At 30.1% G+C, this 17,035-nt stretch overlaps 3 protein-coding genes across 3 annotated transcripts; all 3 read right to left on the bottom strand.

Moving 5' to 3' along the window:
• Positions 1-3,927: 3,927 nt before the first annotated feature.
• LOC145111135 (HXXXD-type acyl-transferase family protein) lies at positions 3,928-11,532 on the bottom strand. Its single transcript, XM_079047431.1, has 2 exons — positions 10,974-11,532; positions 3,928-4,945 (listed from the first exon to the last, which is right to left on the bottom strand). The coding sequence occupies exons 1-2, from the start codon at positions 11,430-11,432 to the stop codon at positions 4,022-4,024; spliced, it is 1,383 nt and encodes a 460-aa protein (XP_078903557.1). The 5' UTR covers positions 11,433-11,532; the 3' UTR covers positions 3,928-4,021.
• Positions 11,533-13,186: 1,654 nt separating this feature from the next.
• On the bottom strand, positions 13,187-14,017 carry LOC145111466 (uncharacterized). The gene has a single exon (XM_079047740.1). The coding sequence runs from the start codon at positions 14,015-14,017 to the stop codon at positions 13,187-13,189; it is 831 nt and encodes a 276-aa protein (XP_078903866.1).
• Positions 14,018-14,216: 199 nt separating this feature from the next.
• Positions 14,217-16,213, bottom strand: LOC145111465 (uncharacterized). The gene is made up of 4 exons (XM_079047739.1): positions 15,889-16,213; positions 15,284-15,738; positions 15,130-15,187; positions 14,217-15,034 (listed from the first exon to the last, which is right to left on the bottom strand). Exons 1-4 carry the CDS (start codon positions 16,211-16,213, stop codon positions 14,217-14,219), a joined length of 1,656 nt encoding a protein of 551 aa, XP_078903865.1.
• Between the last annotated feature and the right edge of the window lie 822 nt (positions 16,214-17,035).

The following is a 17,035-nucleotide window of genomic DNA, read 5'->3' as shown; positions in this document are numbered from 1 at the left end:
CTACAACAGTAGCCATGTCGATGTTGGGGATGCTCAGAGCTTCGCTACCAAACCTATTAACGAAATCCCTAAGTCTTTCTTTAGGATCCTAAACCACTTGATAGAGATCACTAGTGATGTTCTCGAAGGTTCTACTGCAAGAAAACTGGTTATTGAAAATATTGACTAAATGTGCAAATGAAGTAATAGAGTATGGGGGAACGTTTAGCAGACACTTGAGAGCTGATCCTGTAAGGTTCGAACCGAAGCCTTTGCATAGGCAAGCTTCCTTCAAGTGCCCTGGAATGGGAATGATCTCCATCCTTTCTCGGTATTGTGCTATGTGCTCTTCAGGATCTGTAGTTCCATCGTAAAGCTTCATGCTAGGAGTTTGGAAGCGCTTAGGAACTTCGGTATCGGCTATCGCGGGAGCAAATCTTGAGATCATGTGACTTGTTGGAGATGCTTCTGGTATGGGTTGGACCACCCCGGGTACGCTTGAGATCATTTGTCTCAACTATTGAAGTTCCCTAGCCATGCTTGGATTTATTCTTGCATCAATATTAGTATAGTTAGTATTAATAGTATTATTGCTTAAGAAGTTACTAGAATCAAGGTTTCTAGGAGTGTTGAAAGGCTCATTGAGATCATTGATCATAGATGCTCGGTTGTCTATAGTTGTCCCCCAGGGTGACGCCACAGTGGTAGGAACCGTGTTCTTCTGGTGATTTTCTGAGGATCCTGCATTATCGAAGTTCAGGATCCTTGGTTGTACGACTGTGGGCGCTGTTTCCTGGGATTTCTGAAATTCTGCCTTCATCCTCTCTACTTCTCTGAGCAGTGCTCTCTTCTCCTCCTACTGTTTGGTCACTTGTTGTGTCATTTTCTTCATCATAGCGAAGAGTTCTGCAGTAGTGACCGAGGCAGTCGGATCCTGGAGTCCCGAAGATCCCAAACTTTCTTGGTTGGTGACCGGAGGGGTTTTTTTCTTGGAAGTGTCGGGCATTTTCTTCTGACCATGGGGCCCACTCGGAGGAGGCAGTAGGTTTTTAGTTGGAATGGAAGGAGCGGAGGATGAAGAAAGGATCGGTTGTGTAGACATGATCTTTTGATGATTTTGAACACCATGGCCCCACGGTGGGCGCCAAATTGTTTTGGTCAAAAATTACACAAGTAGTAATCAACCTAATTGAATGAGAGGTTGTGATATTCGAGTTGTATAATAGTAAATGATAAAGAGAATGACACAATGATTTACAAGGAAAGCCCTTGATCCTTGCTAGGATCTCCGACACAAAACCTTGGGAGGTGATAATGATCACCTGCCATGATGATTTTAATAATATAAAATGATAAATACAGAGAATTTTAGTAAGAACAAGTGAATAAATTCATAGAGTAAGCTTAGAGTAAAAACCAGTGTGTTGTGTGCGAGATAAAAGTGTCAATTTTTAGTTTAAACTAGCCAACAAGATGTCCAATATTTTCGGGATACTCTATGACCAGCTTCACGAACGTTACTTGACTAAGTATTTCGGGTCTTTAGCATAGTTGAGATGATTCTTCGTTGAGAATTGGTCTTCCCTTGTCTACTTCTACACATGTGTTAGTTATGCTAGCATACTATCATATGTGTTTAGTTATATGTTTACTATGATGTTTATGCGTATGTTGAGAAATGCATATAATATGTATAATGGATAATGGATAAGTGTTATGATTACCCATTAAGCCATAAGCTTACAATTTCTTTTCTATGTTTTAGTTGCAGGTTCTTCCGGTACGAAGGGAAATGAGCCGACTTGATTAGGATATCTGGACATTCTCAGGGGCATGACATCCTTTCATCTTTATCTTTTGTGTTTGATTTCAAAACAATAACTTAGATTCCACATTTGACAATGTTTTTGTAATACTATGTTTTATATTTTTATGGATGGAACCCCTATTTTTGGAAATGTCATACTCTGATTTTGAAAAAATTGAAAATAAGTTTTAGGATGTTACATCATTATAAAATATTTTGTGGTCGCATACGTTTATAGGAAATTCATAATAATATTCTAGATTTAAAAAAAATATATTTAAGTTATAAAATATAAAAATATATTGAAAAATTAAAAATAATAATTCCACAACATATTTCTAGAATTGAAATTTCAAATTTGAAAAAAAAAAAGTGGAGGTTAATTTGAAATGTTACATGGAAAAAATAAAGAACTCATATATTACTATAATAAGATTCTAATTTAAATAATATATTAATTATATATTCATAATTACTATGAAATTGCGCCTTTTGAATTATTATTAATGGTCAATGACAACTATAAAATAATTCTTATCAAAATCTAAAAGTGGTTCTTAAGTCTTTACAAAGAATCTTAATGATACTATAAAATACAAAATAGTTAGGAAACATTATTAACATATAACTAAGTAAGCAAAACAAAACACTCTTTAATGGATTGTATTTTTATCCCTTATTAAAAAATACAATTTTATAGAAAAAAGTGTATATAAAAGTAAACTACTACTATAATACAACACATTCAATACAAACATTTTCAGAAAATGTTGCAAACAACAACACATTTACATGGAAACTAAGGTTTCAGAGCATCTTAAACAATCCCCACTTGGTTTCAGAGCATCTTAAACCATCCCCACTTTCAGACGAAACCAAAAATTATACAATAAAAACAACCTTAAATAAGCCTTCATCTACTTTGGAAAAAAAAATATACTTTTGTGCCAAAAGTTCTTACAAACTTGAACTTAAATACCAAACTTTGATGTAGAAATTGACTTTGTCAAAATTGAATTGTTGAATGTCACCCTTCTGAGTTTTCCATGTTGAACCAAATGAGAGGTCATCGAAATAGCAGGTTTAACATAACATGCAGATGTAGTGCAACGAGCATGATAAATACCATTAGACTATCTCAGGTCGATTTTAATAACTTATGAACCTTTTGTGATTTTCAAAACCATATTCACATAAAAATTTGTAACCTTCGGCATAAAAAAATGCTTAGGGAGATGAGTGTTCTTTTAATTGTGGGAATATATCGGACACCAGTTAAAGTTCAAATAATGTCATCGAACATTTAGAAAAGGATAGTGCATTAGAAACCATCAAATCCATGAACTCACTTAACATTCTGAAGTGGTTCAAAAGTAGTAAACCAATCTTTGTGAGAAAAAATTTGATAACACTAGTACAAAAAATCACACACGCCAAACCATAAAATCATGGCCAAATGTCTTTATCCAATGTTCGTTTTTACTTTCAAAGTGTTTCCTATATTCATGTCACTTTTGGTACTTATGGCTACATTAAAATACAACGCCTATATCACATCAAAGTCTGTAGCCATATCATATAACTGTGATTATGTGGTAGCTTCTTTGTCGTTGTAGGTAATCATTTTTCCATTATCTATGACCATATATGCAAGATTAATGAATAACTCAAGCATCATCAATAATTCCAACAATAACCACAATCGACACACCTCCAATAGTAACAACAGGAACCTCATCGTTGGAACTACGTCAGGAGGATGGTTTCAAAATCATGATTACCCTTTGATTTATCTATGAAACTCATTTTTCTTTATTATAGAATTTATAACACTCACAAATTTTATGAATATATTTTTTGCAATACTTGTATAACTTGTTATTGCCTTTACCTTTTGATATGCCCCAAATAGATAACATTTTAGCTTGAGAACTACTTGCCCATCATTAGAAACCATTTGTTCAATCTCTTCTTGAAGTACAATTGGTAACTTAGCCATCTTTCCAAAAGCCAATTACCTTTATCGATTAACTCTATAACCTTTATAGGTTCGTTATATGCACTAACAATAATGTCATCATTAATCACACTCATATATGAATATACAATATGTGAATGCAAAAGAAGAAAAATATTAAAAGTTCAATAACATGTGTTTATTATTAATGGTAATTTACGATTAAGTTAATCTAACATTAATTCAATGTTATCACATCCTTGTAACTGAACATAAAATTATAACAATAAATTTCCTTTTTCATGATCTCCATTTGCTTCTAAACTATTTGTATTAAGAAAATCATTCATATAATACTCGAATTTGCTAACAACACTCTTAGGCAAGGATACCAGAACTCGAATAGCATTAGGATCACCAATAACCGGCAAAAACAAGCAGTAAATGTCACTAGTAAGAGGACCCATGTGTAATGGCTTACCTTGTCCAAAGTTTAAGTCCTCCAACCCTAACTTAGACCATTGTGATATAATTAAGCTTGCACTGAGATCAGTTGTCACAATTTTGTCCTCTAATAACTCTACAATACCATTTACACAGTCGTCAGTTAGGGTAGACTTGGCTTCTTGCACCAATTTCACGACATAATACAAGTTACTATCAACCAGTTCTTGTACAGTGGATTTGGCACAAGCCAACACAAACCCATTGCCGTAATATCCTTTTGGAATCTCTGGTTTTACTTTATTCCGAATATTCATCGAGAATAAAAGCTTTACTTCGAGAGATGGTGCAAGATCAAGCGATTTAACCCATGAACGCCACGTATGAGATGCTAAGACTTCAAAAGTGGTACATTTAATAGATGGTTCACATAGAGACTTGAGATGAAGGGTATGGGAAGTGGTGTAAGTCAATGATGCAGGAACGAGCAGTTGAGATTGTAAATATCGATTAAGGGAAAACCCAGTATTGGAATGATTTTTGGTAAATGCAGGATGAAGTAAAGGTGGTAAGTGTGAGGAAGGAGACCGAGGCTTAAACAAGTGACGTGAATGGAATGGTGTTGGTAGATGACTGTCAATAGCTTTGGTGATAAGGTGGCTCCAAGCATGTAGGAACTGAGATGTACCAATGCCGTCGCATAAACAGTGGTTGATGGCCGTGCACATAATCATTCCTCCACATCGAAGTTTCGTCACCTGCAATCAAATCATCCAAGGAAATAATAGGAAGTTAGTTTAATAAAATTAGATATATTAAACAATTTTGATGGAGATATATTCAAACTCTTATTATATATATATATATATATATATATATATATATATATATATATATATATATATACATACTAGGTCGTTTTGTATCATATATGCATTACAATGTTCTTAAACTTCAACCCTTAACTTGATTTATTTCCAAGATTTTCGAAATTTCACTATTATCTTCCTCTTACATCACATCTTTATGTCGAACACCTACCATACTATATATATTATAGTTGCAAATGAAAATTAAGTAAGATGAAGATGGTGGTGAAATTTCTAAAAATCTTGCAAGTAAATCAAGTTAGGAGTTGAATTTTTAGAATTTTAAACGATTATAATGCATATATGATACAAAACGATGTAGTATGGTGATTTTGGTACCTAAACTTATATACCTTGTAGGGCATATTCACTTTTCCTTTATATATATACTAGGCGAATACCCGCGCGTTGCGCATAATACAACAATATATTTGAAATTTTTACAAATATATGTTTTTTAAATATATCAATGACATTGTTATTAGCTTTTATATAATAAATCTTATAATAAGTTGGTATAAACATTTTTGTTTTGAATTATATCATAATGATATCTTTTAAAATTGTATAATCCTAAGTGTCTTAATGACGTCTACCTGCAAGTTACTTATGAATAAAATGAAATATAATATATGATTTAATGAAGTTTATAGGTGTTGTTATGATTAATTAATTTTAAAAACTTTATTTGCTTAAGATTTTAATTTCTATCATTGTAATTATTTAAAACATCAAACATCGTTTTTGTTTTTAAAGACAACAATATAATTTTTGTATATAATTTTACTTTTAACTATTGTTGTTGTAAGTTATTTAAAATAACGTATTTCGAAACTCTTAATTATTTTAATTTGGTTTTAGAAATTTAATGTTTTTAAAATTTATTTGATGAATATTTTTAGTTTCTATAATTGTAGTTATTTAAAACAAAAAACATTATTTTTGTTTTTAAAGAAAATGTTATAATATTTTATACAATATTACTTTTAACTATTCTTATTGTAAGTTATTTTTAAACTGTTTATTTAAAAATTGTTAATGATTATCAAAAATAGTTCATGGTTTTTTTGTTAATTTAGGATTAGAATTTAGGTTTAACACTACAATTTATAATCTTTAACTATTTATAAAACAGTCACTCGATTTTTTTCATGTTTAACTGAAATTTTGATTTAAGTTCATTGTTTAATAATTATATTGACATTAATAATTTAACTATTTTGCACCATCTCATAAATTATACAAATGTTGTGACTTTAAAATGATAATTGCTCACATACGACAACATATTTAAACAATTAACTTAACTATGATATGTTAAAAAGTTAAAATCATAATTTTATAAATAGAAATATAATATGAGATTTTAATATTATAGTTTAATCAACCGTTTGAATGACTTTTACCCGCGAGCTATACATGAATAAATTTAAATATAATATATTGTTTAATGTTATTTATAGTTGTTGTTATTGTTAATTAATTTTTTAAAATTTATTTGCTTAATGTTTTAATTTCTATCATTATAATTTTTTAAACGTCAAACATTGTTTTTTTATTTATTTTAAAGGTAACAATATAATCATTAATATAGAGTTATATTTAACTATTGTTATTATAAGTTATTTTAAGCTACTTATTTGAAAATTTTTAACGATTAAAAAAATATCTTTAGGAAGTATTTTAGTGAAATTGAGATTACAATTTAGTTTTTGCATTTATCACTACAATTTATCATTTTTAACTATTTATAAAATATTCTTTGGATTTTTAAGTGGAACTGAAATTTATATTTAAGTTGATACCGTAATGTTATATTTAAATTAATAATTTAAGTATTTTGTCCAAACTGTTCAAAAGTTGTAGCTTTAAACTGATAATGGTTTATATAGAATAACATTTTAAATCTAGTAAATTAAGTATATAATATATTAAAAGTTAAATACATAACTTTATAAGTAGAAGTAAAGATATTATTTAAAATCGAAATTTAGTTTATTTATGATTACACTTTAGGTTTGATATTTATTTAACTTTATTAACCAACATATAATCATTATTAGAAAGACACTACAATTTATCACTTTTAACTATTTTCAAAATAGTTTTTGGGTTGTTTAAGTTAAACTAAAATTTATATTTAAGTTGACTCTGTAATGTTATATTTAAATTAATAATTGAAGTATTTTATATAAATTGTTTCAAAATTGTATCTTTAAAATGATAATGGTTTACATCCAATACTATATTAAAACTAATAAATTAAGTATAATATGTTAAAAGTTAAAAAAACATAACTTTATAAGTAGAAGTAAATATATTATTTTAATATTGAACTTTAGTTTATATATGATTATACTTTAATTTTGATATTTATTTAACCTTATTAACCAACTTATAATTATTATTAGAAAGAAATTGAAAAGTAATGGAAGTTTCAAATGAATGTGGTGAAAGGAAAATGTTTCATTTATAATATAGTATGATATATATATATATATATATATATATATATATATATATATATATATATATATATATATATATATATATATATAAGTTCTATAGAGAACTATTATTAATCAATTAACCAAGAAACCTATCCAAAACGTCGAAATTTAAAGTGATCGATGACCACAACAAGGGTTATAGATTGGTACATTGGACGAACATGCATCAGATTATATATATATATATATATATATATATATATATATATATATATATATATATATATATATATATATATATATATATATACTACCTAATAAATAAAAATAGTTTGTGCCCTATGTCATTTTTCTAGAGTATTATTTCAAAAATTCATCTTTTAGAAACCCATGGAAACCACGAGTTTATATAAAAGTTAATTATATAGCTACAAAGTTACATATGTTTAAATGAATGACAGTGTGACATGTAATAAAAAAAATTATTTATTACAAAAGATTTCAAATTATTTATATTTTCTCATAATATGTCAATAAAATAAAGTTTATTAAGATATAATAATAAAATAAATATTCTAATCAATTGTAGGTGGTTTTTTTATATATTAGAAAATATCACAACTTAATTCAAAATTCAAATTTCAAATTTAATACATATTTTATATATATATATATATATATATATATATATATATATATATATATATATATATATATATATATATATATATATATATATATAAACAAAAAATAATTATAAAATCGAGAAGACAATAACCATTGTTGATTATATCCATTTTGGAATGTTATTTTATCAAATATATCATTTTGAATATATTAAATTTATAATATTTAGGTATCCATAAATTAACATTAAAATTGAGACAATGATTTTTATAAAATTACAATTTTTTTTTATCTTTTATTAATTTTTAATATATATATATATATATATATATATATATATATATATATATATATATATATATATATATATATATATATATATATATATATAAAAGAAAAGTGAATATACCCTTAAGGGTATATAATCTTAAGTACTCAAACCCATCTTAATACGTCGTTTCGTTTGATATATTCATCATAATGCTCTTAAACTTCAACCCCTAACTTGATTTACTATCAAGATTTTCGAAATTTCAATATTATATTAATCTTACATCACATTTTTATGTCGAACACCAACTAAGGTATATATATTATAGTTAAAAATGAGAATTATGTAAGAGGAAAATAAATATAAAATCTATAAAAATCTAGGAATTAAATCAATTTAGAAGTTGATTTAGAAGAACATTGGACAATTAAAATGTTTATATGTGATACAAAACGACGTAATATGGTGAGTTTGGGTACCTAAACCATTAAGGGTATATTCACTTTTCCATATATATATATATATATATATATATATATATAGGGAAGGGTTATTTGGAAAACAAAAACCCTAAAAATCATAAAAAAATGCATAAAAAAATAGTTAGAGATCACAAAACTTTTTTTTGAATTTTTTTATAAAAAATCGCAGCTTTCTATAGAAATTCGCTGAAAAAAATTTTGAAATTTTTTTTTTATAAAAACAAAAAAACCACTTTTTTATTTTTTCAGTGAATTTTAAGAAAAATCTACGATTGTTTATAAAAAAACTCAAAAAAAAGTTTTGTGATTTCTAAGTATTTTTTTTATGCATTTTTTTTTTATTTTGAGGGTTTTTTGTTTTCCATAGAACCTAAACCTATATATATATATATATATATATATATATATATATATATATATATATATATATATATATATATATATATATATATATATATATATATGTGCACTCATTAAGGACTAATATTATAAAAGTCTTATATTTTTAAGGCGTAATTGAAAAAATACTCTAATATTTTTTTTAATATTGCTATGGCCACAACTTTCTCGCAGAATTATCACTTTAGCCCACTTAACGAGAGTCATGGTTAACTTGGTTAACTTTTTTGCAAAATCAGTCCTAAACAGTTCAAATTTGGTTGCTGAGGTTTGCAAAAAATTACACTACATGGTTCTTTAACTTTATTTTTTGTTTTTTTAATACTTTATTTATTTTCGGTTTTTTTATAAATATATATAAATTTTTTATTTTCTTTTTTTATGTACTTTATTTATTTTCATTTTTAACTTTATTTTTCAACAATTTGATATTTTATTAACTTTTTACCTTTTTTTTCTATTTTTTCTATTTTAGTTATTTATGGTTTTTCTAATGTTTTTATTTATTTAGATTCAAGTAAACGAACTTGAATTCAATTTAAATTGCTCTAACAAGTTTTTTATAAAGACCGACTATTATATTTTTTGTTCTTTCTTTTAGTCTATTATCAAATTGAAAAATATTATCTTCAATTTAAAGTTTTAAACTATTGATATCACATATAAAAATATGAGTCAATTTGCAAGTTATGTAACACATTGAAACACTAATTCTCAATAAACAAGCTAACTTTTTTTTAATTTTCATTTTTTCATAACGTAAATATAGTAGCACTAAAGAAAATAAGTTGGGCCGAAATTACAAATATAAACATAACTATTTTATTTACTTGAATAAAAATAAAAAAATTACAAAAATTATAAATGATCAAAATTGTAATATACTCTAATATATTAATACATTTAATATTTTTTGAAAAAGGTCAATAAAAAGTTAAAAATACAAAAAAAAACAAATAATTGGAAAACAAATAAGAAAAATAAAAAGATGAAAAAATTAAAATATAATACGAAAAGAAAAATGAAAAAAACTAAAAAAAAAACTCTAACATACTCTATATATACACTAAAAAACTAGAAAACAAAAGGTAAAAAAAATCAAATTGTTGAAAAATAAAGTTAAAAAAAAAAATAAATAAAGTATATATATAAAAAAGAAAAAAAAATGTATATATATTTATAAAAAAAACCCGAAAATAAATAAAGTATACAAAAAACGAAAAATAATGTTAAAAAACAATGTGGTGTAATTTTTTGCAAACCTCAGAACCAAATTTGAATTTTTAAGACTGATTTTGCAAAAAAAATTAACCAAATTAACCATGAAACTCGTTAAATGAATTAGAGCGATAATTTTACAAGAAAGTTGTGGCCATAGCGATAATAAAAAAAAATATTATGGCTTTTTCCAATTAAGCGTTAAAAATTTAGGACTTTTATAATATTAGTCACTCAATTAAACATACAATTTTAAGAAATCAGATGGAATTAAATCACAATTTCTAACTCTTTTAGATAAATTGAAGTGTGATTGGCAGTGCTTTTTGAAACTTAGCAATTGGTTAATAAATTGTTTTAAAGAATTGAACGAGAGGCACCTTGATGTTCAAAAATTAAGATTAATGACAAGTAGTTAATTAAATAGAGAAATTATAGGCTCGATCGATCGGGTGGCGAAAAGAACTCACCTGAACAACAAGAGGAGGAGTTTCTACAAAAGTGCGAGCATCAACCCGAAAAAGCAGTTTCCTCCAAGACTTATTTGGTTTGTGGGAAAGCTGAAGGAAGTGCTGAGCAGTGATATCCATGTATGCTTCTGCAAAAACAGCACCTTCGCCATTACACTCAACCTGAAGCTTCTCATCGTCGTCGTCATGTTCTTCATGAGCAAGGTGTAGGGGTTTCAGTCTGCCCGCCAATGGATAGTAATCTACAAGAACCTTAGAGAGAGAAGATTTGAGGAGATCGACGGCTACACAGTTTTGAAAAAGATAAATATATTTAATTGAGAATCTAAGGAACTTTTGATCATCGATATTGGAGAGATAAAGAATGTGATTTGGGGTGGGGCTGTTGGGTTTGATCAAACTTGGTTGCTTCTGTTCATAGCGACAATCTGGGAGTTCTTCATTCCATGATCTTTCCATGCTTGCTGCTTCGAGGTTCTAATCTCACTCTCTGACAGAGATAACGATTTGAGAGAGAGAGAGAGAGAGAGAGAGAGAGAGAGAGAGAGATTAGTGGAGAAATAGGAAGATCTACTGCAAATATATGGGATCAATTATCTATTTAGGTATGTCGACAACCAACTTTTGAAAGTTTTAGAATAATTTGGAATTAAAAAAAAAATTGTTCGGTAGTATCACCTTAAGATTATTATTTTAAATAAAACATTTATGTTACAAGAGCTATGTTTAAATAGTTTTTGGAAGTTTTAGCTACTAAAAACTTTTAAATTTTAAATTTTATATAATTTCATATCTTTAGAAGTTTATAATTATTTTTACCGAATATTTTTAAAACTTTAATAAAAAATTAAGCTTTAAGTGAACAGCTAGTTTTGAAAAAAATAATTAATATCTAGATTGCTTGTTTATGGTATTTATTTTACACATAATAAACATATTAAATAGGATCTAAAAACTATTTACAATAATTATATACTTCCTCTAAAAATAACATTTGGGCTTTGTAAATACTAGTAATGCGCTTTTTATGGCTTCCAACCTGCTTATCATGCCTTTCTAACGATATATATATATATATATATATATATATATATATATATATATATATATATATATATATATATATATATATATTATCTTGTTCAATGTTCATCCTTCAATTCAAAAGTAAAACATAATTAAATCAACCAATTATTAATTAATTGAGGTTTAAATTTTAATATATTAGTATTTAGTAGACATATGGAATCTAGTTGTGCATTGTGATGGAATTGATATTTAATCTACTGTTGATTTAAATATTTTTAATTCAATCTTATATTAGTATATTAAAAAAAATCATACCCTTGGAAATGGAAGGTTAAGACTTGAGAGTGGAATGATATTGTATAGATTGACAACAAATATTCTTGGTTAATTACGAATTTGGTAAACTTATCTTCGATTCATTAAGCATACTTATCCACATTATTTCTCTCACATAGATCAGCCTAATGAAATGAAGTATCTTTCCTCTACTAAAAATCAAAATACGAATTTAGATATTATATAAGAATATTTTTATATAAGAATATTTTGTTTAGTTTAAATGTCCGTGATCATGAATTTTTAGATCTTATAAATTTGAAAGATATCATGAATATATCAAAACTACAGTAAAAAGGGGTCAACCCAAAATGACATGTATTTTAAATTCACTAAATTAATTAAAATACCAAAAAAGAATTAGTTTTAGAAAAGGAAAGGGTAGGTGGGAATGTATTTGTTAGACATCCTAATCATTAAGATCTCATTAGATAAAGAAGATGTGTTGTGACAAATATGAAAAAAGGGGGCAATAATGGCATCACATTGGAATGAGAATTTGTTTCCATTTATGCTTAGCATTTATTCAATTTGATTTTGTTATATGCAAATTTGATCGTTTTTTGAAACGGCGGAAATATATTAGCACCAGTCTTTAAAGAAACAAGGCTGGACAGAAAAATAAATTACAAAATGTCAAAAAGATTACAACTCCATACACACCAATTACAATCACCAAACTTGCCCCTATATTTTACCCAACTGAACACCAAGGTGATTATGCTATCCGTCAAATTTAACGAAGTCCTAGCATTATCGAAGACTTTTGCATTCCTAGCTTTCCATCCACACCATAGAAAACCATAAATGATAGCAATGAAAATTTGTCTCTTCTTTGGACACCTCCCTCATTGTGCAGCAAATCCCACTAACTCAGCCACCGAATTGAATTGCTGACCTGAAATTTGACACCAGTTTAGGATCCAACTCAGCGCACCTCTTGCGATCGGGCAATCAACAAGAATGTGGTTAGCTTCATCCATCCCATCATTACAGGAATGACAAGACGAGATCGTGATATTAACTTCTCTCATAGCCAGAGCCGTCGAAGTAGGGATTCGATCTAAACAAGCTCTCCAAACAAAACAAATCACGTTTGTCGGCACCAAGGAGATCCACATAGTTGGATTTTGAACTGGACGGGTGACCTTTAAATTGATCAGCTGCCTTAGGTCGCGGACAAAGAAAGAACCATCTTTCGACAGTTTGGATCTCCAAGTATCTGCACCACTTGAAGTATGAGCCCCCATAATAATGCCTTCCAACTTGATAAAATCAGTCGCCTCCATTTGATCCATGACCGCCCTTTTCCAATTCCAGTTTGGTTGATTGCCACAGAGCCGCTCAGAAACGAAAGTTGATTTCTTTTTATCAAGATTTATAAGGCGAGGACAAATCGAGGCCAAAGATCCTTGGCCGGTCCAATTATCATACCAAAATAAGGTATCCGAACCATCACCAATGTGAATGTCGAACAAAGAAGAAAATGTAATTCCAAGCTCATCCAATTCCATCCCGGCTTTCACCACATCCATCCAAGCCCCTGGCAACGATTTTTTACCCCATTTTTCAAACGGTTTCCTACCCAAATTGTGAATACCGTGTACCACATGTCTCCATAGGTCGTTGGGTTGAGATTTATAACGCCATATCCATTTAACCAAGAGAGCACGATTCATAGCAAATAGAGAACCGATGCCAAGTCCTCCCAAATTCTTAGGGCCAAGAATCACATCCCAGGCCACCCAACAAATTTTATTCTTCTCTCCAAGACCGCCCCATAGGAACTTTCTTCTAATTTTCTCCAAATTCTCAACAACCACTTTTGGGGCTTTAAAGATGGATAAAAAAGACAAGGGAAGACTACCAAGGACCGCTTTAGTCAAAGTCATCGCCAAAAGAAAGAAAATTAGCTTTCCATGAAGCAAGCCTTTTGTGCACCCGATCGATAACCGGCATCCAGTTTCTTTTTAACGCCATGTTGGCCCCCACCGGGACACCGAGATAGTTGAACGGTAAACTGGCAGCCTCACATCCGATGATGGCTGCACATCTAGCAATCTCAGAGTCTGCAACTCCAATCCCAAAGATTTTAGATTTGTGAAAGTTAACTTTAAGACCGGAGGCCGCGTGAAAACATCTAAGAACCCGAGCCAAGTTAACGAGATTTGTATTGGTCCATTCTCCCATAAAAATAGCACCATCAGCGTAGAAAAGATGGGAGATCTCGGGACCATCTTTGGGAATTTTTATACCTTTAAATAGTGATTTTTGGCAAGCGGATTTTAAGGCAACATTAAGCCCCTCCATGGTTATAATGAAAAGGAAGGGAGAGAGAGGGTCTCCTTGACGCACTCCTTTAGTAATAGGAAATTCTTTCGTGGCAGCACCATTAATAAGAACTGACGCTCTTAACGAAGCAAGACAACCTTTGATCCAAAATCGCCAAGTATTACTAAAGCCCATTTGGACCATCACCGAATCAAGGTAGCTCCAAGTAATCGAGTCGAAAGCTTTGTCGAAGTCGACCTTAAAAAGAAAAGTCTTGTGTTTTACTTTTTTTGCCCACGTGCACACCTCGTTGATGATCATGGGACCATCCAAGATGCTCCGACCTTCAATAAAAGTCGTTTGAACACTATCAATCACCGAGCTAATGACCTTCTTTAATCTTGCAGCGAGCACTTTAGCAATAACTTTGTACACACAACCGATAAGGCTAATAGGACGAAATCAACAAGAGAAAGCGGGTCCTTAGTCTTCGGTAATAAGGTAAGAAAAGAGGAGTTACTGCCTCTTGCCAAAACGCCATAGTTATCGAAAGGCTTGACACAACGCATAACATCATCCTACATAATAGGCCAGAAATGTTTAATAAATTTGAATGTGAAACCGTCGGGGCCCGGTGCTTTCTCGCTACCACAGTTCCACACAGCCTCCTTCACCTCATTAAGCTCGAACGGTGCATCCAAAAGAGCTATATCTCCCTCACCTAACTGCTTAAAATTAGGATTAATAAGAAGAGGCCTATCATGCCGAGACTCCCTGAATTTAGAGGAAAAAAATTTAAAAGTTTGCCGTTTAATGCAATCGAGAACAGTGATGCAATGCCCGTTAATCATAAGCCCCTGAATATTATTCCTCCTATTCTTGATTTTGATCGCTTTGTTGAAGAAACTTGAATTCTCATCCCCATCCAAGATCCATTTGACTTTTGATTTCTGTCTAATATCAAGACTTTTAATTTTTTCCAGCTCCATCAGACGTTTATTCTTCCGCCATTCACCTATTTCAGTCAGGTGTAGCTGCCTATATTCAGCCAAAGCATCCAAAACATTCAATATTTTCCTTATATCATTCAATTCCTGATTTTCTTTTTCAGAATCAACACGTTTCCATTCTTTAATGACATTTTTTACAAAACACAATTTATCAGATAGGTATCGGTCGGGAGTCCCATCGCCAACGAAGTTGCTCCAGGCATGAATAACAACCCTTTCGAGTTAATCCTTAAAAAGCCACAAATTAAAAAAGAGAAATGGATGTGGACCGAAATCCAATAGCTCGGTGCGGAGATTGATCGGGGAGTGATCGGAATATTCTCTTGGAAGAGCAGTGACATAAGCAGATGGGAAGGAAATCAGGAAATTGGGGAAAACCAAAAAATGATCTAGCTTGCTCAATTTATACCCGTCATCGCAAAAATAAGTGAAGCGCCTGCCACCCATGTTGAGATCCAAAAGTCCCGCATCTGCAATGAATTTATTGAAGGTAGCCGCAACAAAGGGGCAGAAGTTGGAATTAAACCATTCATCCGGTCTCCTCACAACATTAAAATCCCCAAACAATACCCAATTACCAGGTCTAGATTTCATGAGATTCAATAGATTGTCCCAAAGAATTTTTTAATCTGATGGGGGTTGCGGGGAATAAATATTGACAAAGATCGTTTCTCCCTGTATGTCGGTCCAGTATCCAACAATAGGCATGAAATATCTGGATTTAATAATTGCAATATCATGAAATAAGGATTTGTCCCAAAAACAAATAAGCCCCCCTGATCTGCCATTTGATTCAACAAAATCAACACCAACATTCTCCAAACCCCACCAATTACAGATGCCAAAAGGAAGAGAGGATAATCTAGATTCTTGAATCCCACAAAATGAAAACTTCAATTCTTTTTTCAGCCTTTTGAGCCACTCAATTTTGCTAGAGCAGCCCATACCCTGTATATTTAAAGAAAGCACATTCATGATGATACCCTTTTAACACCTCCTCCGTTAACGACATCCAACAATGCATGACTACCCATTTCAACTTGAAACCCAACCTGATTGCCCACATCTACAGTATGTAATAATCCGGTAGAATAAGAGGAGGAATGGGAAGGAGAACCTGTATTTCTACCATTGATACCAGATGTGTGGGAAGGTGAGTCACACCGATTCAAATCAATGGAAGATAAAGGATTTTTATCCAGTAACTTATCTGAGCTATGCTGATCTGCTAACGGAATTGAAGATTGGGGCATCTCCCCTTGATTTTTACTTGCTTTCTTAAATTTGGTACGCCTTCTCTTAAGTGCAGAGTCGCCTAACTCAAAGTCTGGGCTACTAGACGCCTTGTTTGACCCAGGCAAGGAATTGGGCTCAGGCTGGCAAGGCCCAATATAAGAGTCTTCCTCGATTACTAGA

This window comes from Lactuca virosa, chromosome 5 (assembly GCF_052849685.1).
Source record: "Lactuca virosa cultivar CGN04683 chromosome 5, Lactuca_virosa_CGN04683_v6, whole genome shotgun sequence".
Lineage (NCBI taxonomy): Eukaryota > Viridiplantae > Streptophyta > Magnoliopsida > Asterales > Asteraceae > Lactuca > Lactuca virosa.
The sequence above is the reverse complement of the archived record's forward strand: the minus strand, read 5'-3'. Positions and strand labels throughout refer to the sequence as shown.